Raw genomic sequence first — 24,677 nt, 5'->3', positions numbered from 1 at the left:
GTTTCTGGTAGAATTTAAGATACTACCATTATAAGCAGAATGGAATGAAAGAAAATAGTCATGTTCAGCATTTGCTCTGATAAGGTCTGTTGAAGCTTCAGATACTAGTAGATAGGGTTGCTTAGTTTTTGTCTGTCTTAAAAACTGGCTTCTGAGCAGCATTTCATTTGAAGAAGAGTCCACTGCTACAGGTTTGCATGCATGCTAAGTTGCTTTAGTCATATCCAACTCTTTGTGGCTTCATGGACTGTAAGACTCAGGCTTCTGTGTCCATGGGTTTTCCAGACAAGAATACTGGAGTGGGTTGCCATGGCCTTCTCTAGGGGATCTTCCCAGTCCAGGGATCAAACCTTGGTTTCTGGCAGGCGGATTCTTTACCGCTAGTGCCACGTGGGAAGCCCATAAAGTATGTGTACCATGTGTGCGTGCTACAGGTTAAAAGAAACTCCTGATTTAAAATGTTTCCTCCTGCTTTTTGCAGTTGTTTTCTTTGAGGTGCAACTATAACTTAGTGTTAAGAGCACAAGCTCTGGATTCAGACTGGGTTTAAAACTTGGTTCCACCACTTCTAATTATGTGACTTTGGGTGAGTTATTTTATCTCTGTAAGCCTTAATTTCCTTGTTTGTAAAAGCAGGACGATCATATCTACCTCATAGGACTGCTGTGAACATTTAATGAGATGCTTATTAGTAGTTCAGCAGAGGAAAATGTACTTAGTATATGTTAACTATAATAAATACAAATACATCTTTCATTTAATTGGGGGAGGGTATATACCAGCAGCTTTTAAGTATATTATCAACCCTTTATCTGTCTGCATGTCTGAAGTATGGATGTCCGGTTGAACACAATGAGGAATTCCCCAAATTCTCAACTTCATTATTCAGTTCCTGATCACCAGAGACTACAGATTTCATAATCATCAAATGTTAAATCTAGTTCCCCGAGCTATTCTCTCCTAGACTGCCCCATTCCAGTCTTGTCTAATGAGTCGCTGTGTCTTTGTCCTACCTCTGCAATTCCTTTTGACTAGTCCTCAAAGGTTTGCTTTCCCTCTGCTTCTCTGAACTACTGGCACTGATCACTTTGCCTGCAGGCTCAGTGTAACCCAGCTCCCATGCCAGTCTTGATCCAGTCTAGCCTGCAAAATACTCACCTGCTCTAGGACAAGGAAATAAAAGAACGAAAGAGGGTTCGATGTAAGAGCATTAAGCCGCGGGGCCTCAGAGGATTTACCATGTGAGATGCTGTACCTGTGAGAGCAGGACTAAGTGCAGGTGTAGGCTGTTTCAGTGAAGTATGATTACCCGCCATCCAGCTCTGGCAGAAGTCTCCAGGACTTGCATTTGGAAGCAAAGGTCGGAGACTTGGAGTTTGGTTGAAACCAGAAATCTCAGGTCTGGGACCTTGGTTCTGGAGTAGATGCCTGCTGATAAAATAATATGACATTTTCAAGTGTATTCTTCTGTTAATCATATCCTATGGAGAAAGAAATGGCAGTCCACACCAGTATTCTTGCCCGGAGAATCCCAAGGACAGAGGGGCCCACCAGGCTATGGCTCATGGAGTCACAAGAGTCGGGCATGACTTAGCGACTAAACCACCGCCACCAATCATATCCCGGGGAGTTTCTAAACACTTGAATTGTCTTGAGCATAAATTAGTAATCAGTTTGAAATGGTGTTTACTTTGAAATACTCTAAATGTTACTATAAATTAGCCAAAATATCAAGAAGCCTGAATTTTGAACCAGAATTTTATCTGTATCTCACAGAAGTATGGCAGGGGTAAATGCCTAATGAAGACAGGTGACACTAGTGATTGTAATTGAATGAGACAAGAGCTCCTGGTGTATATCTTAGAAAATAAGAGTTTTAATGAAAAAGGAGCAATCATTTCTGTTAAGTTTGTATTAGTGTCTACCAAGAGTATGGTTTTTGTTTTCTACTCTTAACTTAGAATAAACTTTTATATGTATGAAGGGTGTATTGGTACGGTTAAACTTTGGGCAGCATTTTTTTTTTTTTTACAGTTTTCAGGGTTTATCCTGTTCATTTTTCTTTTTTATGAGTAATTATAATAATCTCTTTGGGATTATATTTTCTATACTGTCTGTGTGACCAGTTTTTTTTCCCAGCTCCCATACTTAAAGCCAACTGATTACTTCTACTTGTAAGACCCCAGCCACACCCTGATCCCTCTTCTTACTTTGTTCCTGTTTCCCAAGTCCTGTCTAAACTACCTGATAGTAGATGCTGGTCTTCCTTTAAGTTATAGGTCCCTTCTTTCAGATGCTAGCTGTTATTCCTTGTTGGGCTTTGTTCCACTACACTGCCTGGTTGTCCTTCCAGAGTATGTGATGTCTCTTCATTCTGTTTTCCTTGGCGGTTTTTGTTTGTTTTTGTTTCGTCCTAGAAATAGAAGCTTTTTAAAGAACTGGCCTATTTCATGATATTATTTCAAAAGTATTATAATTTTAAATTACAATACATGGTTTACGTATGAAAGTCGTGTTCCGGTGGAGGCCGACTTCCTGTTGCTACAGGGAGGGCGGTAGTGGGGCGGCTGGCTCGTCCATGTGTGGTTGTGTAGGGCAGCCTGGGGCGGCCCCGGAGTGGCTGACCCTCTGCCTGCAGGGACCGGAGTCACGAGGCAGCTGCCATGGTGGTATCGAAGAGCCAGCTCAAGAAAATGGTGTCCAAGTACAAATAGAGAGACCTAACTGTATGTGAAGCTGTTAATGTTATTACTTTATACAAAGATTTCAAACCTGTATTGGATTCATACGTTTTTAATGACGGCAGTTCCAGGGAACTAATGAACCTTACTGGCACAATTCCTGTGCCTTATAGAAGTAATACATACAGTATTCCAATCTGCCTGTGGCTGCTGGACACAAATCCGTATAATCCCCCTATCTATTTCATTAAGCCTACTAGCTCAACGACTATTAAAACAGGAAAGCATGTGGATGCTAATGGTAAGATATATCTTCCTTATCTACATGAACGGAAGCACCCACAGTCAGACTTATTGGGGCTTATTCAAGTCATGATTGTGGTGTTTGGAGATGAACCTCCAGTCTTCTCTCATCCTACTATTTCAGCATCCTGTCCACCATACCAGGCTATAGAGCCACCAAATAATTCCTACATGCCAGGCCTGCCAAGTGGGATTTCTGCATACCCATCTGGGTACCCTCCCAATCCCAGTGGTTACCCAGGCTGTCCTTACCGACCTGGTGGTCAGTATCCTGCCGCAAGTTCCTAGTACCCTTCCCAGCCTCCTGTGACCACTCTTGGTCCCAGTAGGGATGGCACAATCAGCGAGGACACTATCCGAGCCTCTCTCATCTCAGCGGTCAGTGACAGACTGAGATGGCGATTGAAGGAGGAAATGGATCGTGCCCAGGCAGAGCTCAGTGCCTTGAAACGAATAGAGGAAGACCTGAAAAAAGGTCGCCAGAAACTCGAAGAGATGGTTATCCGTTTAGATCAAGAAGTAGCTGAGGCTGATAAAAACAGAACTTTTGAGAAAGAACTCAGTTCTGCTCTGGAGAAAATGGAAAATCAATCTGAAAACAATGATATTGATGAAGTTATCATTCCCACAGCCCCACTATACAAACAGATCCTAAATCTGTATGCAGAGGAAAATGCTATTGAAGACACCTGGGAGAAGCTTTGAGGCGGGGACTAATAGACCTAGACATCTTCCTAAAGCATGTACGTCTTCTGTCCCATGAACAGTTCCAGCTGAGGGCGCTAATGCAGAAAGCAAGAAAGACTACCGGTCTCAGTGACCTCTACTGACTTCCCTGATACCAGATGGAGATTGAACTCTTCTAAAGTATTCTTTTCTTCTCTTCCTTTCTCTTATATCAGTGAAGTGAAGTGAAGTCGCTCAGTCGAGTCCAACTCTTTGTGACCCCATGGGGTGTAGCCTATCAGGCTCCTCTGTCCATGGGATTTTGCAGGCAAGAGTGCTGGAGTGGATTGCCATTTCCTTCTCCAGGGGACCTTCCCGACCCAGGAATCGAACTCAGGTCTCCCACATTGCAGGCAGACGCTTTACCGTCTGAGCCACCAGGGAGGTCACCTTAATTCAGTAGGTGCCCCCCAAGAAAAGTTTACAGAGGATAGAAAGTGCATTAATAAAAGCCAGTCTTTACCAAAAGAAAAGAGAAAACGTATTATTGATTCAAAATATTTTACACTTGAATGATAAACTGCAATAACTTATATCAGTAGGTGCCCCAAATAAGTTATTGCAGTTTATCATTCAAGTGTAAAATATTTTGAATCAATAATACGTTTTCTCTTTTCTTTTGGTAAAGACTGGCTTTTATTAGTGCACTTTCTATCCTCTGTAAACTTTTTTTGTGCTGAATGTTGGGACTGACTATGCTAAATAAAATTTGTTGCATTAAAAAATGTCATCTTCCTAGATAATTGTTTAAGTAATAGATTGACTGCATGTAATGCTTCTACATTAAATATGAACATGGGACTTATTTCTTAAAATAAGATGAGTTAATATGGGTATGTTTTTAAAATGTAATTGATAGCTTTTGCCCAGAATAAGAATTTTAGGAGTCTGTATTTATATTCTTGATTACTCTTATACACTGTAGAAAGATAGGTACGTAGAAAGAAAGAAGAGACAGTGAATGTTTGGTTATTGAAGTTGAAAAAACAGAAAGGGTAATTGCTGCCAGGATTACTGGGAGAGCACATAATTAGTGAAAGTTCCCCAGACCAACTGTAATAACCCTCTGCAATAATCAGACTTGTGGAGAGCCTGTCTCACTCTCTGTGAAGTTACTTTAACAAAAAAGTAACAAAACAATGAAAGAAGACAGATAGTCCTATCCTGAAATCCAAAATTGTATTGTCTTTTCCTCTCTCAGATCTTGCCTAGTCCTTCCAGCCTGCACTATATTCTCCTTACCTTTTCTTTAGAGTTTGACTCAAATCCCGACTCAGGCCAGTACACTTAAACTCTCTTCCTTCCTGTGTCTTCCTGCAGACTCTGAATAAGTAAAGGAGAAGGTATAGTCAGACACCCACCAGAGTGTGGGTGGGATTCATGTGGACTGGAATGCCCATGGTCATCTAAAAGCAGCAGCTATCACTTGGCTTTGTTCAGTTGTTAACAACTTGTAATGCTAGTCCATTTTTTCCAGAGCTTCCAAGTTTTTCATTCTGGAAATCCAGATATGTAATTTTTTAAATGTAGCCAACTCACAGTTTTACAGTGAACAGGCCAAATGTCTGTAGCTAAAGTTGGCCCAGAAGCCATGAATTTGCAGCCAGTGTTCTTGGATAATGATTTCTAATCAAAATGAGTGTTAGTTGTTTAGTCGTGTCTGACTGTGACCCAATGGACTGTAGCCTGCCCGGCTCCTCTGTTCATGGAATTCTCCAGGCAAGAAGACTGGAGTGGGTTGCCATTTCCTTCTCTAGGTACTAATCAAAAGCACATAATAAAAATCACGTCTATAGTTTTTTGAACTGTATACCCCTAGTCTCTAACCCCGGAAATGCGGATTCAGCAGTGAGCAGAATGTCCCATGTTGTCAGTGTGTCAGCGCTGTCCCCTCTTGTAACTGAGTGCTGCCACCGTGATACCTCTGCCCATCAGGCATGGCTCACTTAGACACCGTGCTCCCTATCAGGCTTACGTTTGTCCCTGTTGTTTGTCTTGGCACTATGTTTAGACAGCTGAACCGAGGATAAAGATAGTTGCTCTGAGTCCATTCCCACCTGATCTTAACCCTATAGTCTTGCCAAGACCTTTAGTTTTAATATGAAATGCTTCCCAGGTGTGACAGCCATATGCAAAACTAAAAAAAAGCTTCTCTTCACCTTCCCCTCATGGTTATACTTAGTCCTAAAGAAGAGATGAGACCTGTTGATTAATCCATCTGAAGTCCAATGACTTCTGGTTTTCGTGAGGTCTTGGAGTATTTTAATCAACTGCCTTTTAGAAATTTCATATCTGAGGCTCTGCCAAGGGTTGCCTGCAGTTACCTGTCCTAATCCCCTACAGCAGGCCATGGTGGAAGCACACATCTCTATTGTAATCTGTGAGGACATTTTCTTGGACCACCAGCCCTTGAATGTATTGGATCTTAGAGGCTTGAGTCCTTGGCAGTTGAAATTAGCAGAATAAAAACTAGTATGTCTGAGACCTGGAGTCTCTAGCCATCAAGATAGATCTCAGAGAAGCTTTTGCTGAAATGGGGAGATATGCTATCTGATGCGGTCTTTATAGACTTACCAGAATTTAGAGCATTTTGAGCCCTGAAGTCTTCCATGTGGACTGCTGAGTGGTTGTTATTGTTAATCAGTGTATTTAGCGAGTATAATTTATACTAGATTAGAAGAGCTATATTTTCTCTTAGGAGAAGTTAGATCATTCAGTGTTAATCCTGGCTGACTATCTTGGCACTAAGCAGGTTTTAGTATCACTGCCATATCTACCAGGTGTCTAGCAGCAAGTCTCTCAGTAAGTTCATAGCTTCTCTACCAAGAGCAGCATGTCTCCAAGAGCCACTCTGGCAGTACCTCTGTGTCAGTTATCTTGGGCCAAATTATGCCATGGTAGCAGATTCTCCCCACTCACAGTAACGTACAACAAGGGTTCTTTCTTCCTTACATTCTGTATACTCATGGATCACCTGTGGCTCTGCTCTATGTCATGGTCGTATAAGGCTCAGATTGATAGCAGCCCCTGTTGGGACATGGCTGGTTTCCTGCCTGAGGGAAGAAACACACAAATATTCCCTTCAGAAGTGACTACTCATATTTCATTGGCCAGAGCATATCATATAGCCAGTCCTGATGTCAGCCAGGGAGGACTGAAGGGTACAGTTCTGCTTCTTGCAGGCCTTGTAGATGTGCCTTTAGCATCTGTCTGTAGCCTGTCCTAATTACCACAGCAGCTGTCAATCTCTCACCTGTCCTTAGGCAGTGGGATAAAAATTCTTTTATTTTCCCAAAGGATCTTCTGCTACCTCTGAGATAAATAAAAATCCCACTGATGGTCAGTTTTCCCCTTCTGGGTCCCTTCAAGTCCAGGACTTCTATGGACACAGGCTTTCTGGGGTCCAAGTTGAGCCTCTGGTTCCCCCTTCTGGCCTTTGTGAAAAACTCGCCTTTTACTGCATATACTGTACTCCTTCCTAAAAGGTGCATTTTTAACCTTGAGGTTTCCCCTGTCAGACTCAGCTCATCTGCTCCTGCTGCTTCTGCCTCAGGCGTCTGCTTTCTAATGTTAATTGGATTTTTGCATCCTCACCTAAAATCAGATTTTCCAACACTGTCTTCTCCAGTTTTGTCTCCTCAGTGAACTCAGCACTCTTACCCATTGTGTCCATCACTTCCATAAATTGCATTTTATTTCCAAATAAAATGGACAATCCCTTGATTGCTAAGGTGGCACCAAGTATATGTGTTATAGCTTGGTATCTGTGCACAGCTTGGCTCTCAGTTCTCATCTCTCTGCCTGCCCATAGAACTCCACTGAAGACCTTAGAAAGGGGTTTTTGGAAATATATATACATTGTTATGGTAGATCGATAAATCTCTTCATAGGGGTATCCTTAAAGTATATTTTATTATTTATTATATAAACAATCTGTAGAATTGTTTACAGGTTTGATAAATTAAGAAATTAGATATATTACTTTAAACTTCAAAGTTAAGAAAGTTTTCATTAAACAGTGCACTTGCAAATAAATATGGTATTTAAAGCTTTTCTCCTACTAGACATAGTAAATATCTGAGTTGCTTGACCCTAGCTTTTAAAATAATTCTATAAGACAGCTTCCAAAATACTTAATTTTTTCCCCTTCTTTTCCTAACTAGATCACAAGAGACTCCTGGAGATGGGCAGCCTCCAGCTTTACCACCCAAACAATCAAAGAAAAACAGTTGGAGCCAGATTCATTATTCACATTCTCAACAAGATCTGGAAAACCATGTTAATGAAACATTTGATGTTCCATCATCTCCTGAAAAATCTACTGTAAGTAGCTTCTTCAAATATTCTCACTTTTCTTTGAAAATGTTTAATTGTAAATCAGATTTCTTCTGTACCGTAGCCTGTTTTATCTGTAAGTTATATTACAGTACTTTCTCTTTTTCATTATATGTTTACTCATAAATTGTGCCACCATATAACCCAATTGTGGAATTTTCTTTTATCATCGTTTATAAAACATTCATTGCTCTGGAAGTTAATTTTTGACAGATTTGTTGGTTTCAGTCTTGCAAAACACATTTCCAGAACAAATGCTAATAGCCTATTAAATACCATTAATTTTATTATATAATTAAGTGCAGCAACTTTATCATTTTAATCAACCTTTTGAAATTGAATGCAGGTCTTTGGAATATATAATTGCTGTGTTCTTAAAAATATATCCATGAGATATTTTAGTACTTTGTACCAAACAAAAATGGTAAATTTTTAGAATCCTCTGATTTATGAATTTTCATTGCTTTTTCAAGTAGATGAATCAAAGGTCAGATTGTTAATAAATTTTAAGGATACATTGTGTTTATGAAGAAGTATAGGACAGACAGAAATATGGGTGTATTTCAGGAAACTTAAAGGGATATCAAGGAATAAAATGAGATACAAGGAGAGGAGGCCCCACAACAAGTGTGGGTGATGCCAAACGCCCTGCTGGCCATTGCTCACTTACCCTCTTGTTCTTCACCCATAGTCCTCCCTCACTGTCTAAAAGTGAAAAGCCAGAGGCAGGCAGCCATTTAAAGTTCTCCCACACTTCCTGTACCACCACGGACACATCATAGAGATGAAAATCCTTACTCAAAATGAATGACAACTTTAGTGTTACCTGTGTGGTGATTCCTATGTATCATTCGTTGGTTCATAGTTAACTGAGGTCTTTCTTTACCTACTAAGGTAGGTAGTGGTCGGGAAGGTTCCCTGGAGAAGGAAATGGCAACCCACTCCAGTACTCTTGCCTAGTAAACTCCATGGATGGAGGAGCCTGGTGGGCTACAGTCCATGGGGTCGCAAAGAGTCGGACACGACTGAGTGACTCCACTTGGAGCATATAAATATAAATCAGACATCATCCCTCCTATTAAATAATCTACAGTCTAGTTTGTTTTATCACTCAAGCAAAAATTACTTATTGAATACCTGCTCTGTGCCATGCATTGTTATGGGCTCTGGGAATATAGTAGAATAAAATTTAAAAAAACTCTGCCTGCAGGGAACTTATATTCTAAGGATAAGGATGAGACAAGCTGTAAACAAAGTAAATAAATTTATAGCCTATTAGACAAATGCTACAGAGACAAGGCAGAAAAGGGCTAGGAAATTTCCAGAGTGAAGTACTACAGTTTTAACGTAGTTTGAGCCAGGGATGAGTTTGGTGATAAACCACATGGATACTTGACAGGAGAGCAGATAAGCCCAGAGAACAACAGTGCAAAGACAGGGTGTGACTGATCCTGTCAGAGAACACCAAGGGGGTCAGTGTGGCCAGAGCAGAATGAGCAAACCAGAATGAACAGGAAAGGGCCAGATCCTAAATGCCTGGTCTTGTAAAGGTTTTGTCCAGTCTGTAAGTGAGATTGGAAGCAAATGGACATAACTGAGGAGAGAAGCAGTGTGCTGCCACTTAGGTTTTAATGGTTTCACTCTGGCTTTTATGTTGAGAAAAAATCAAAAGCAGGGTGGCAGTAGAGAAACTGGTTATGAGGTGTCATCCCATGAAGCAGTGGTGATTGGACCAGCATGGCTGTGGAAGAAATAAGACCATGGCTGAGTTCTGGGGGAGTTTTAGAGTAGAGCTGACACAGTCTGCTGATGGACTGGTTGTAGCGTACTAGGGAGAGAGAATCAAGGATAATAGGAAGATTTGGGGCCTAAAAAACTAGGAGGATGAAGTTGCCATTTGCTGGGACGTGAAAGGTTCCAGGTGGAACAGGTGGGGGGCGGATATCGGGAGCTCGATAGGGGCACAATGATGTGTCTACTAGGAATCCATTTAGAGACATGATTCTGGAGTTGAAGGGAGGGATTGAAGCTGAATTTATAATGTTGAGAGTTGATGGCATGTAGACAAAATATTTAAAACCATGAGACGGGAAGTGTAGAGTGTGCAGATTACCTTAATAAGAGATTCTGAAATTTTAGTCCTGCAAGCTATAAACATGAGGGAGATGAAAGCAAAGGAAACTGAAAAGATGCAGACAAAATGCTAGGAAAGAGAACTAGCCAGCTAGCTGATGAGAAGAAGGTCACGGAGAGAGTAATCACCTGTGTCAGAAGCTACCAGTGCATTGAGGAGGATGAGTTCTGTAATTAGAAGTGATTTTAGGGAATTCACAAGTATATAAATACAACTAATTCAGCTGTGTATTTAAGGGAAGATTTCCCAGAAATGATCGTCTCAGACCTGTGTCTTGAAGGATAAGAAAGAGTTAGCCAGATACTTACCTTACAGAATAGGCACACAACATTAAGTGAAAGAAGTTTGTTACAATTGACCATATATTGTGTAATTCTGCATACATGAAATGTTCAGAATAGTCAAGTATGTATATATAGAGGGAGAGAAAATAGATGAGGAGTTGAATAAGGCTTGGGGGATGGGGGCAAGCAGAGTGACTGATGATGGACACAGGGTTTCTTTGTGGGATGAGGAAAAGGTTCTAAAGTTAAATAGTAGTGGTGTTGGTACAATTCTGTCACTGTAGTAGAAATTACTGAATTATACTCTCTGAATGGGTGAAGTGTAGTATGTGAATTGTGTCTCAATGAAGCTGTTTTTAAAAAGCAGAGGGAATCATGAATTCATGTAAAACTTACAGATACTTGCTCTGTGCAAAGCTTTGAGCCAGGTTCTAGGGACACTGTGGTTAATTAATTAGATAATTAATAAAGGTCCTGTTACTCTGGCGCTTATAGTCTAGTATACAGCGGTAAGGCAAGAGAGAAATTTGAATTATGATTCTTTATACACTTTAGGTAATATCAACATACACAAAGCATGCTTCCTGTATATCTGAAAGTAAGTAGCCTATAAATGAAGAGAATGATGAATCATCTATTTTTGTCTTTTTAAGCCTAATGGTGGTATTCCACATGATAATCTCGTTCTAATCAGAATGAAACCTGATGAAAATGGGAGGTTTGGATTCAATGTAAAGGTAACTTAGAATTTGTATTGCACTCATCTTTTAAATAAGGTGTTTCTATATATGTAATGCTGACTAATGCTTGATTTGCTCTAACGTGAAGGGAGGATGTGACCAGAAGATGCCTGTGATCGTGTCCCGAGTTGCGCCAGGAACCCCTGTGAGTTCAACAGCCTTCTCAGTGATCCTAGCTTCAAGAATACATACTTATTTTCTTAGTATAAATAAAACAATAAAATGAATCATTTAATTTGTCAAGTATCACATGTTGTTTGCTGAATCTCCTAAATTGCTGGGAAGTTAATTTTTATTTCTTCCCTATCTTCTAGAACAGTTTTTCAAATACTTATTTTTACAGAGACTCTAGACTCTATCAAAATAACCCCTCTAAATAGCAAAATGTAGACAGAGGTATAGTTTGTTTGCTTTTTCTTTGACTTCTTTTTTGATTTAGAATTGTTTACTTACATTCTATTTGTCTACTTTCTGTTTAAAATATCTATTTGAAACTCTTTATTGTGAACATGCTAAGCAAAAGTAAAGAAAATACTGTATGTACCCATGATGATGAAAACACCCCCGCCCCTCTGCCCTATCCTTCACCTTCAGTACTTATAAACTTTCTGCTTATGAATCATAAGGACAATTCTTAATAAATTGTGGGTACATCATTTTTATTGCTCATTATATAGTAAATACTGCTTTCAGATTCCCATTTCTGTTGTTTATTCTGTTTAACTGCATTTTTCTTTAAGAACTTTGAGTCAGTATCCATTATCATTTAACTATCTCTGTCCTGGGAAAGGTAGGAACCTGCAGCCTGAGAGAAAGAGACCAGTTATGGGATTTTGGTGCTTTGCAGCAACCTCAAAGTTGATTTGAAGATCACAGTCAAGATTGATCAAGGATATCATGATATATAGTTTTGGTTCTGGTTTTTAAGAACTTGTTGATTACAAATAACTGGGTACTTGTGAAATTTTTGTTGTTTTCAGTTGTTAAGTTGTGTCTGAGTCTTTGTGACCCCGTGGCCTACAGCACACTGTGAGCCTATGGACTCCAGCACACCCTGTCCTTCACTGTGTCCTAGAGTCTGCTCAAATTCATGTCCATTGAGTCGGTGATACTGTCTAACCATCTCATCCTCTGTCGCCCCCTTCTCCTCTTAAATTGTTCCCAGCATCAGGGTCCTTTCCAGTGAGTCGGCTCTTTGCATCAGGTGGCCAAAGTATTGGAGCTTCAGCATCAGTCCTTTCAATGAATATTCATGGTTGATTTCCTTTAGGATTGACTGGTTTGATCGCCTTACAGTTCAAGGGACTCTCAAAAGTCATCTACAGCACCATAATTTGAAAGTATCAATTCTTTGGTGACTCCAAAATCTCTACTGAATAGAAATTCTGTAGCAGCCTTCTTTATGATTCAACTCTCATATCCATACATGACTACTGAAAAAAACCATAGCTTTGACTATGTGGACCTTTATCAGCAAATTGATGTCTCTGCTTTTGAGTCTAGGGTTTGTCATAGCTTTCCTTCCAAGGAGCAGATGTCTTTTAATTTTATGGCTGCAGTAGTTTTGGAGCCCAAGAAAATAAAGTCTGTCACTGCATACCCCTGGCTTAATTATAAATACAAAATTTCTCATACAGCTGTAGAGGTGTATCACAAAACCCCAGGACAGGAATGTAGTCAGACTTCTAGAAAGAATTTTACAAATCATCAGAACTACTTTTCATGTCCATTTCTTTTTTTGTGAATTTTTCTTTCTCAGTGTAAACTGGTTTGTAGTAGAATCAACTTAATCTTTCAAGCTACAATAAAATACATTCTAAAGGAAAAGTGTACTTATTAGCAGCTTCAAGCCAAGTTCCTGTAACATTAGCACCACAGACACACTCTTTGTTTAGATATGATGGTGACTTCAAAATTTCAACTAAATAGAAATTGTGTAGCTACCACCATTATGTCCCACAGTTCTTTTGAAGGGATGTGCCTACCAGCAACTTCTGGATTTGTGTTTTATGTAACCAGCTCAGCACCCCAGAATCATTAGACTCCTCACTCTAAATTACAGACTCAGAGGAAGTAAAACCTCATAGATTCAGCTCGGATCAAATGTCCTTTTTTAAACAAATCCCTTGTGATCAGAAGTGACAAGACAGGGAAGTGATGTATAAAATAAACTTACTACATGTGAAAGATAAGGGAAGTAGTCCAAAATTATTTGTTCAGTATGTATTGGAAAATATGTGTTGGGGGATGGGGGTACTGCAAGATGAGGAGGTGAGAGGTGGCTGTATTCTCATTTATCAAGTAGAAAGATAATGTCTAAAATAAAAACTAAACAATAAAGTTAGAAAGTTACATAGTGATACTAAGGTAAATACAAAAGCTGTAGCTAAAATGTTGAAATAAGTTGCCTCAAACGGGGTAGTGGCAGGGGTGGGTGTTGGTGAGGGGAGCATAGGGAAGAATACAGGAAATGGTTTCTTGTTGTAATAATCTTACAGACTAAGTCAGCTTTTTAAACTGTGCAATGTATAGCTTTCCCCAATACAAAACTTTTAACTAAAAGTCAAATATATGTCTTTTGACCTGTTAATTCTACTTTTAGGAATTACCTCTTATGAAACAGAACATAGGATATACAACAATGTTGATTGTAGTATTGTTTATGAAAATTAAAATTGGAGGGAAAATCAAATCAAAATGTACATCATTAGAGCTGACTAAATAAATTATGCTTTGGTTTGCAGCTATTGAAATAATAGATGATGTAGTTTTATGTAAGTATGGAAAGGTTTTCAGAGGATAGTATTTTGAAAAACATTTTACAATGGAATACTACTCAGCTATAAAAAAGAATGAAATAATGCTATTTGCAGCAATGTGAATGGACCTAGAGATTATCAAACTGAGTGAAGTCAGTCAGACAGAAAAAAAACAAATATTATATGGTATTATTTATATTTAGAACCTAAAGATAATACAAATAAGTTTATTTATAAAACAAAGATAGACTCAGAGACATAAAAAGCAAACCTATGGTTACCAAAGAGGGAAGAGGCTAACAGGGATAAGTTAAGAGTATAGGATTACTGTGTATAAAATAGATAAGTAGCAAGGATTTACTTTATTGCACAGGGAACTATATTCAATGACTTGTAATAACCTGTAATGGAAAAGAACTGAAAGACATACCTATTTAATATGTATAACTGAATCACTTACCTGTACATCTGAGACTAACACAATATTGTAAATCAGCTATACTCAGTGAAAATACATATTATAATTTCATATATGTTTAATCCAGTTTTTAAAATTGTGAGTTATATTTTAAAAATCTGGAAACATGCTGAAATCGTTAGCAGTATTTCACCGTGGTGGTGGAATTACTGATATTTATCTCTTGCTTCCTTTTTTTAATTGTCTGAATCGTGATGGTGAGCATGTTTTGCCCTTAAAATTAGGAAAGAAATCTTTTTTTATTTGTATGCCAGGTAAAGTCATAAAACGAATATTGATTTTTTTCTGAGCAATGAACGTGGATAGTTTGCAATTCAGTCAAGGATATTCAGGAGCACTCTATAGACAGGTTAATTTCCAAACAGAACGTTAAGATGCTATATATTCTTTTTAGGCTATACAGATTACTATATTGGTAATTTTTCCTTTCTACCAGAACGATGTAAATAGTGGCTGACTTTAGAATCAATTGAATAAATACAAAATAAATGAAATATTATTAACTTAGAGACCATTACAGTGTTTAGAAACCTCATTTTAGGTGATTGGTAGGAAAGGGCAGTGTCTAAAATATTTTAATGTCATTTTCTCTATTGGACACCTTTTGAAATGGACAGAGTAATTTTCAAGTTATTTCCAAGCCTGTCGTGCTGCAGTCCATGGGTTTGCAAAGAGTCAAACATGACTTTGTGACTGAACAACAGCAATTTCCAAAGTCATATATTTCTTCCTCTCTGATCATATTCAAGCCAATAGCTGTTGTCCCAGCAAAATTCATCTGATGTAGACTCCAAATCAGAATGAAATGCAAGTAAGAAATTATCTGACAAAGACCAGAAGAAGATTAAGTGTAAGAGGGTTCCCTTCAGTTATAACAGGTAACTAGTAGTGTGCTATAACATGCAGAAAAGTAGAGAAAGAGCACCTCAAGGGAATGGTCTGAACCTTGATTTTGAATTCTCCCAGGTTTTAATTCTTTACATTGAAATATCTCATTTTTAAAATTTTACAACTATACATAATTAAAATAGATACCTGTTCCATTTTCAGAATTTCAGGTGTCTAAAATCACACATTTCATAAGCAGCAGTGGAAGAACCTGACTTCTGGATCAGTGCTCTTTCTACTAATGACAGTACCTTGTTGGGTTGTGTTGACTTTGTGTTGTAGAGTGAGTTTAGTCCTGCTTCCATCTTTCAAGCCTTTGCCACAGCCCTTTCTGTAAGGCCCAGCCCCATCATCCTGCAAACTTAATTCTGTTGTGTTCTCATTACTGTATTCCTGGAACAGGCTGTCCATATTTCTGTTGATTTCTTTTACCTTATTTACTTGTTTGTTTTCACACAGTAGTGCAGAGCTATAAAGATAACCATGTGGCCTGAACCCGTACCGAGTCAATGGGGAAAATTGTGTTTTTTTCCATGACTTTTAAATTTTTTATCAAAACATTAAAATTTCTGATGCTTTCTCTTTTAAATGTATTGGGAAATGAAGAAATAATAAAATAATACTGATTAATTATCCTGTAATTCAGAACGTCAGAAACATTGAGAATCAAAGTCTTTTATTTCTTTGTGAAAACTTACCAAAGGTAATTTGTGAACAGTGCTTTTCTTTTTCTTGTCATATAACTTAAATTACAGGGTGTGCATTTTTCCTTATTTATCTCAACAAATAGTGATAATTCTTTCTAAGTCTGAATCCCACTTCCACTTGTCCTTTGCACTTTCAGTGATATGAAATATCTTCCAGGAGTTCCTGTATTGAGTTGTTCTTTTTTTTTTAAGATGTGTCCATTTTTATTTCCTCTCAATTTTTAATTTTTTTTTTTTTGCTACACTGTGGCATGTGGGATGGTATTTCCCTGACCAGGGATAGAATCTATATCCCCTGCATTGGATGTGTGGAGTCTTAACCACTGGACTGCCAAGGAAGTCTCAAGAAATTTCTTGCCAGCATCACTTCCTTGGACATCTTCATCCTTCTTGTCACAGCCACTTTCATCATTTGTGCTAATAAGTTCATCTTCTCTAAATTCCTTTCCCTGCATATCTAGGGTCTCTCAAACAATAGAAATGTTGATAGTTACATAGTCAATTACTTCTTCTATAACTCCATTTATGTTCACTTTGAATTTCACCTTCAGCTCTGTCCCTTTTTGTTTCTTTGCTGCTCTTGTAACTTTTTGGCCAGTTGCTCCTTACCCAAAGTGGGTTTATCTTTGGGAGACAAGGAAACCACACAAGTACCTGCTTTGCTATCTCCACATGAACTGAGTAACTGATGCATAACAACAAGCCACCAATACACTTGGAAAGAAGGGATGTGATTGGTCATTGATCATGCTGCATATTTATGATTTATATAGTGATTTTTGGACTGTCGGGCTAACAGCGAGTTTTGAACTTTATGCAGTTACTTGTAATTTATGCAGTAACTGAAATTCGCATGATGTTAGCAGACTGGTATTATTTAACTCAGCTGTGCAACTGAAATTAGTATGTATCTGGACAGTGCAAAGTGAGAGCTACCTTGATCTATGCATTTGAGAGCATTAGTCTTACTTGTATGTCTGGAATTGTACTAGGGCATCAGGGGAAAAATTATTAATAAAGAAGGAAAAAAAGAATGTCTTTATAGGAAAGTGAGTTTTGTTTTTAATTCTTTTTGTTTGCGCTGAGTTTTCATTGGTGCATGCAGGCTTTCTCTAGTTGCTGCAAGCAGGGGCTACCCTAGTTGTACATGGGCTTCTCATTTTGGTGGCTTATCTGGTTGCGGAGCACAGGCTCTGGAGCACAGACTCAGTAGTTGTGGTGCACAGGCTTAGCTGCCCCATCTTCCTGGACCAGGGATTGAACCTGTGTCCTCTGCATTGGCAGATGAATTCTTCACCACTGGACCACCAGGGAGGTCTGAAAGTGAGTTTTCTATTTCTGTTTTTTTAATAGATGAGTGAATGGATAGATGATTTCTGTATGTAATTTTATTTCTGCTCTGGAGTCTATAAAAGTAAATTAATAGTTTCACACTGTCCACAGGGGAAATGAACTGCTTCCAGAAAGCTACATGTGAATTTGAAGCCTTTGCATCCCTTACTTCCAGAAAGCTACATGTGAATTTGAAACCTTCTTTGCATCCCTTGATAGGCTGACTTGTGTGTCCCTCGATTGAATGAAGGGGACCAAGTGGTACTGATCAACGGTCGGGACATTGCAGAGCACACCCACGACCAGGTGGTCCTGCTGATCAAAGCGAGCTGTGAGAGACATTCTGGGGAGTTAGTCCTTCTAGTTCGACCTAATGGTGAGTACTCCATGATTTACTGCATGTTTTTAATAATTCCCTCATGTTTATTACTAGACACAGCAGCTAGAGTGGACTTCTTAGAACTTGATCACATCAGACTGACCTGTGGCTTCCATTCATAGTGGTTGTTGTTTAGTCGCTAAGTCATGTCCAATTCTTTTGCGACCCCATGGACTGTAGCCCGCCAGGCTCCTTTGTTCATGGGATTTTCTAGGCAAGAATATTGGAGTGGTTTGCCATTTCCTTCTCCAGGGGATCTTCCCAGCCCAGGGATCGAACACATGTTTCCTGAATTGGTAGGTGGATTTTTTTTTTTTAACCACTGAGCCACCAGAGAAGTGTTCACATGTAGAGTCAAATGCAAATTCTCAGCCACCTTGCCTGCCCCTCTGCCTTCCTCACTCTCTTGTTGTCTGTGCTGGCCTTCTTGATGGTCCTTTTGCTTAAAGCACTCTTCTTGACGTTTGTACAGTGTATACCTTCACATCGTTCAGGTCTCTGCTGAGATGTCAGCCTCAGGAAGTTCTCTCCAGACCACCATGACTGCAGTTGCCTCTCTCACCCCCAAGGTGCTCAAGGAGTCCTAGGTACTCAGATATACTTGCTGTTCCACCTGTAGAAGACCAACAAGCTAGAGTTTAGTTTCCATGACAACCTCAAGAATATCCTGCCACGTGGAGTGCTCAGTGACTCCTGAAGCAGTCATTCCCCCTGTGGACAGTGTGAAACTATTAATTGACCTAAAAGTCCATCTTCCTTCAATCCCAGCGTTTCTAGTTCTGTCTCTCTGTGGTATGCAGAATAAATGTAATACAGAATAAGTTCAATCCCTCATCAGTGTTTTGCAGTCAGTTTTACTAGAAGCTGTCCTTTTTTTTTTTCCAGTTATACAATCCCAGGTCCTTCAACCTGTGTTCATAATGGCATAGTTTCAAGTTTCCTCAACATTAATCATTCTCCTCTGAGAAAAAATTCTTAAGTGCCTGTACTGTCTAGTGTTAGACATATTCTTCTAGTTTTGTTCTGAACAATTTATTGTTAATCATAGTTTTAGTCAGAAGAGTAATTATTGGTTAATGTCACATTGTTAGTTGCTGACTACATACCATAAGGAGCAAAATGAAATTAGAAATATCTCCTCACCTACACACCCATTTTGCTTCTTGGGTACGGACATTTTCATTTTATCTTCTCTACAGGCAGACCTTGGAGATATTGCAGTTTCAGTTCCAGACCATCACAATAAATATCACAGTAAATAAATAAAATATTACAGTAAAGCAAGTCACATATTTTTTTTATTTCTCAATACATATAAGAGTTTTGTTTATACTATACTGTAGTCTGTTAAGTATGTAATGTACATACCTTAATTTAAAAATATTTTATTGCTAAAAATTGCTGTCATCATCTGAACCTTCAGGGAGTCATAATCTTTTGAAATACTAAATCAAAGATCTTTGATCATAGAGCTGCTGCTGCTGCTAAGTCACTTCAGTCGTGTCCGACTCTGTGCAACCCCATAGATGGTAGCCCACCAGGCTCCCCCGTCCCTGGGATTCTCCAGGCAAGAACACTGGAGTGGGTTGCCATTTCCTTCTCCAGTGCATGAAAGTGAAAAGTGCAAGTGAAGTCGCTCAGTTTTGTTCCACTCTTAGCGACCCCATGGACTGCAGCCTACCAGGCTCTTCCACCCATGGGATTTCCCAGGCAGGAGTACTGGAGTGGGGTGCCATTGCCTTCTCCGGATCATAGAGCACTATAACAAATATAATAAAAACAAAAAGTTTGAAATTCATTGGGAGAATTACAAAAATATGAGAGACACAAAGTAACAAATGCTGCTTGAAAAATGATACCAATAGGCTTGCTCAACACAGAATTGCCATAAACCTTCAATTAGTTTAAAAAAAAAAATTAGCTTTCTAGGAAAATTTAGAAGACTTCAACAGACCATTCCATTTTTGGCTTTTAAAGGAACTCATTTATTTAGATCTGATATTTAGGTGGTTCATTTTCAGGCATTTTCTGTCACATAAAACAACTTAATTTTCATACTAAGAGTTGTCTCTGAATTTGATTTTTTTTCAGTTTTCTCTTGATAACAGATCCTGGAGAACTTAATAATCATATTAGCTAATAATTTTAAAATGCTTTCCATAGACCTGGCTCTTTCATAACTTCTCATTTAATGTTTACAGCCATCCAGTGAGACAAGTGAATTAGCATCATTTTATAGTTGAAGACATTTATTCACCAAGACATTCGTTACCTGCTTGCAAATTCATGACTAGTACAGAGAGAGAATATGAACAAAAGTCATGGTCATTTTGTAATTCAAATTTATCCCATTTATACTTTACACTAGGAGAGGAACCCACCTGGTACCTACTTCTTTTGGCAAATATCTTTCTAATATTGTTTTATCGATAAAATCTGGACCAGGATTCACTTTCAGTGCAGGTGTCATGTCCATTTTTTTAAAAAAAATATGTATAATCAAAATTTTAAATTATGTTTGTCAAAAGTATCAGAAAAGGACTTCCCTGGTGGTCTAGTGGTTAAGAATCTGCCTGCCAGTGCGGGGGCCATGGGCTGAATCCCTGGTCCAAAAGATTCCACATGCTGCAGAGCAACTAAGCCCACGTGCCACAGCCGCTGAGCCTGTGCTCAAGAGCCTGAGAGCTTAGAACTCATGCTCTGCAATAGGAGAAGCCACTGCAGTAAGAACCCTATGTACCACAACCAGAGAGCCCACATGCATCAATGAAGACCTAGCACAGCTGTAATCAATTAATTAGTTTAAAATATCAGAAAAGAAGAGCTTGTTTTTCCTGGTCTTTTCTCCTTTAAATCTTATTTCTTCTTAGACAAAATGCATTTATATCTTTTTGTCTTTGCATTCTTCATTTCAGAAATCGGTTCTTCTCAAAAATGCATTTATATCTGAGCAGGAACAAAGCCTCTTAAAGGCAGGAGCTTGACTCTGTCCTTTAGAAGGTTCTGCTCTTCTTGAGCTCTGCCATCCCCATGGGGGTCAGGATTCTGCAGGACCAAGGGTGCATGCAAGCCAGCACGTATGGCCTCTCCTTCCTTTCTAGACCACTTTTTTCAACTCTTCAGTTCTCTGACCAAATAGCTCTGAGCCTGCTTCCTGGTTTTTGTGGCCAGTTTTCCCAGGTCCGTTCTCCCAAGGGTTGGTGACAGGATATCCAATAAGGTATCGTAAGAAGCAGTTTCCACAGGGGTGTAGACTGAGCTTCTGTGTGGACTGAGATGTTCATGGTATGTTTACAGGCACCTGAATTATGGAGTGGAGCTGAGGGTGGAAAGAAGAGGAGGCCAGGCTGAGATTGGACTAAGGATTACAGCTGAGAGTTTGGCTCCCCTCACTCCCATGACTATGAATTCTGGCCTAGAATTCTCCTTTGAAATTTGGTTTCCTGGGACTTCCCAGTGGTCCAGTGGTTAGAACTCCATACTCCCAAGGCAGAAGAGGGCCTGGTTTCCATCCCTGGTCAGGGAGCTAGATCCCAAGTGCCTCAACTAAAACTTGTGCAGCCAAATAAAGAAATATATTAAAAAATAAAAAAAATCTAGTCCTCTAAGTTGCTTGATAAATATGTCGAGAAACAACAATAGAACATATTTAGTTAAGCATTCTGTTCAGTTCATGTGTATCTCTTCCTGTCTACATGTGTGGTGGATAGGTCTCCATTGGTGCTGTTGCCCAAGATTCCACAGATTAAGGACAGATATGTTCAGAGCAGATCTTCTTGACATTCCTCTTTTTCTTAGTCTCTGCAAGTTGCAGATATTTTCAGCAATAATGGCCAAGAACCCTTCTTATCCCCAGAGGTACTTCTTCAACTCCACAACACTCTTGGCCCATATGCAGTGACCTCAGACTCAGATCTGATGAGTAACAAATAAGTGAATATTTTTTTCTGACACAAAATTAAATAATATCTGGTAAATTCCTTTTGCCAATTCATGAAGGTTTCCATGTTGGTTTTGTTTTTGTAGCTGTGTATGATGTAGTGGAAGAAAAGCTAGAAAATGAGCCAGACTTCCAGTACATTCCTGAGAAAGCCCCTCTCGACAGCATCCATCAGGATGACCACTCCCTGCGAGAGTCGATGATCCAGCTGGCTGAGGGCCTTATCACTGGAACAGTACTGACACAGTTTGATGTAAGTAACGTGATATAGAAAAGGTGTTTGCCCATATTTTCTTGTTAATTTCATGACTTCTTAACTGCCTAATCTAGTATCAGTTATAATGTATTAATAAAATATTATTGAGAAATATTGGCAAAAAGAGCTGTAAAATGTAAAGATTTAAAATTACTCCCCAAATTCTAGCTGTGGTTTCACTAATAGGTATCAGTTTAAAAGAGGGAGATAGGGAGATTTTATAGGTCTATGTCATCAAACATTTTTTTCTATAATTAAATAGCTGTTTTTATGAAAGGTTGCAGATGAAGATAGACTATTATAGACTTAAAAATCCTGAATTAAAGAATAGTTTTTGTGCCTTGTCATATTTAATCCTTCTCTAATTTTTTTCAATGTAGTTAGACATCATTAATATCTCTTGCTCTGGAGTATATGTTATAGATAAGGATTATAAAATATTTAGGGCACATCAGTTTTCCTTTTAAACACCTCTAAATGAATGCTACCTACATGGGAAGAAAAATCTAACAAAGAGTGGATATATGTTAAAAAAGAAATAAAGGAGTACCTTCAAATATAAAATAAATGAAATAAATATTTCCTGTAGATTTGCTATTTAAAACTTCAGGTACTCTTTCTGTAAGCAAAATTGTTTTTTACATGTTTTACCATTTTTCAAAATGTTTATAAATCATATTAGAAATTTTGCAGAATTCAGCTTTGCAAACCTGGTTCAATATTTTACTAACCTAAGATACATCATTGTATAGAGCTGGTATTCCAAGGTAAAAACCCATTTCTTGATAGCATAGAATCAAGTCTAAAAAAGTAAAAACTCTCGATGGCTTTCTGAACTTGTCTTGTACTTTCTTTTTTTAGCAACTATATCGGAAAAAGCCTGGAATGACAATGTGTTGTGCCAAATTACCTCAGAATATTTCCAAAAATAGATACAGAGATATTTCGCCTTGTAAGTATCTATTCTCTCTGTAAGTATCTATTATCTTCTTAATATAACTTTATTAAAATATTCTTTTAAATTTTTTCAGATGATGCTACACGGGTCATTTTAAAGGGTAATGAAGACTATATCAATGCAAATTATATAAATGTAAGTTTTTTTCTTTAATTATACCATAGTCATTTGGAATAAGAGGGGCTGATCTAAACTTTGAGGTTTATTCTAGAATCCATGATTAATGAGGATCAACTTTACTTTGTACCTCTAATGAGAACTTTTTTTAAAAAGTTCATTTATTTCTTAATTGAAGGATAATTGCTTTACAGAATTTTGTTATTTTCTGTCAAACCTCAACATGAATCAGCTGTAAGTATTATACATATGTCCCCTCCTTCTCGAACCTCCCTCCCATCTCTCTCCCCATCCCACCCCTCTAGGTTGATACAGAGCCCCTGTTTGAGTTCCATGAGTCATACAGCAAGTTCCCATTGGCTATCTATTTTACATATGGCAATGTAAGTTTCCATGTTTCTCTCTCCATACATCTCACCTTCTTCTACCCCACTCCGCGTGTCCATAAATCTGTTCTCTATATCTGTTTCTTCGGAAATAAATTCATCCGTACCATCTTTCTAGATTTCATATATATGTGTTAGTATACGATGTTTATCTTTCTGTCTCTGACTTAATTTCATGCTGTATAATAGACTGTAGGTTCATTCACCTCATTAGAACTGACTTGAATGTGTTCCTTTTTATGGCTGAGTAATATTCCATTGTATATACATACCGTTTGTATATGGTCTATTCATCTGTCGATGGACATCTAGGTTGCCTCCGTGTTCTAGCTATTGTAAATACTGCTGCAGTGAATATTGGGGTACAAGTGTCTTTTTAAGTTTTGGTTTCCTCAAGGTATATGCCTAGGAGTGGGATTGCTGGGTCACATGGTGATTTTGTTCCTAGAATTTTAAGGAATCTCCATGCCATCTTCCATTGTGGCTGTATCAATTTACATTCCCACCAACCATGCAAGAGGGTTCCATTTTCTCTACACCCTCTCCAGCATTTATTATTTGTAGACTTTTTGATAATGACTGATTACAGAGTAATGACCTATAGCCTGCAAGGAACATTACTTATTACATTACATGGTGTGTGCACTGAAGAACCTTTCAAAAATCCCCCAAATTCTGAATTCCAATGCGTATATGAACCTGTGGTTTCTGATAAAGGCTACATATGTGTATATGGTATTATCAAATTTTCTGATATTTCAATCTAATAGGTAAAAAATGGTAATTTCTTACAGTTTGATTTGTACTTCCTTTATGTGAATAATTTAAGTGTTTGTTGTTATTATTGTTCAAAGTGTTACTATGGTGAGTGAGGTAAAAGTCAAAGTTGCTCAGTCATGTCTGACTCTTTGCGACCCCATGGATTATATACAGTCCATGAAACTTTCCAGGCCAGAAGACTGGAGTGGATAGCCATTCCCTTTTCCAGGGATGTTCCCGACCCAGAGATCGAACCCAGGTTTCCCACATTGGAGGCAGATACTTTACCAGCTGAGCCACCAGGGAAGCCCAGAAATAAACACACCTTTTGAATTCAGTGTTTAAAATGTAATAGGATGATAGTTTATCTTCCCCAAATAGTTACAGTCTTAACTTCTGAAAATAATGAATTTAAAATACTTGCAATCTTTTCATGTTATATATATATTATATATAATTATATGCATATTACATAATATATAAACACATATGTAATGTGAAAAATCTAAACTAAA

General features: G+C 38.4%; 1 protein-coding gene and 1 pseudogene across 2 annotated transcripts in view; both read left to right on the top strand.

Moving 5' to 3' along the window:
- The window catches only part of PTPN4 (protein tyrosine phosphatase non-receptor type 4), a 194,246-nt gene that overhangs the window by 144,124 nt on the left and 25,445 nt on the right, over positions 1–24,677 (top strand). For both annotated transcript variants that reach the window (XM_040228963.1, XM_040228962.1), the window contains exons 16-22: positions 7,874–8,033; positions 11,117–11,200; positions 11,292–11,348; positions 17,587–17,743; positions 21,773–21,939; positions 22,804–22,894; positions 22,974–23,035. In XM_040228963.1, coding sequence (XP_040084897.1) covers positions 7,874–8,033; positions 11,117–11,200; positions 11,292–11,348; positions 17,587–17,743; positions 21,773–21,939; positions 22,804–22,894; positions 22,974–23,035 — 778 coding nt within the window. The remainder of the gene's footprint in view (positions 1–7,873; positions 8,034–11,116; positions 11,201–11,291; positions 11,349–17,586; positions 17,744–21,772; positions 21,940–22,803; positions 22,895–22,973; positions 23,036–24,677) is intronic.
- On the top strand, positions 2,649–3,880 carry LOC120854722 (annotated as a pseudogene).

The sequence above is a fragment of the Oryx dammah genome, unplaced genomic scaffold, assembly GCF_014754425.2.
Source record: "Oryx dammah isolate SB20612 unplaced genomic scaffold, SCBI_Odam_1.1 HiC_scaffold_27, whole genome shotgun sequence".
NCBI lineage: Eukaryota > Metazoa > Chordata > Mammalia > Artiodactyla > Bovidae > Oryx > Oryx dammah.
The sequence above is the reverse complement of the archived record's forward strand: the minus strand, read 5'-3'. Positions and strand labels throughout refer to the sequence as shown.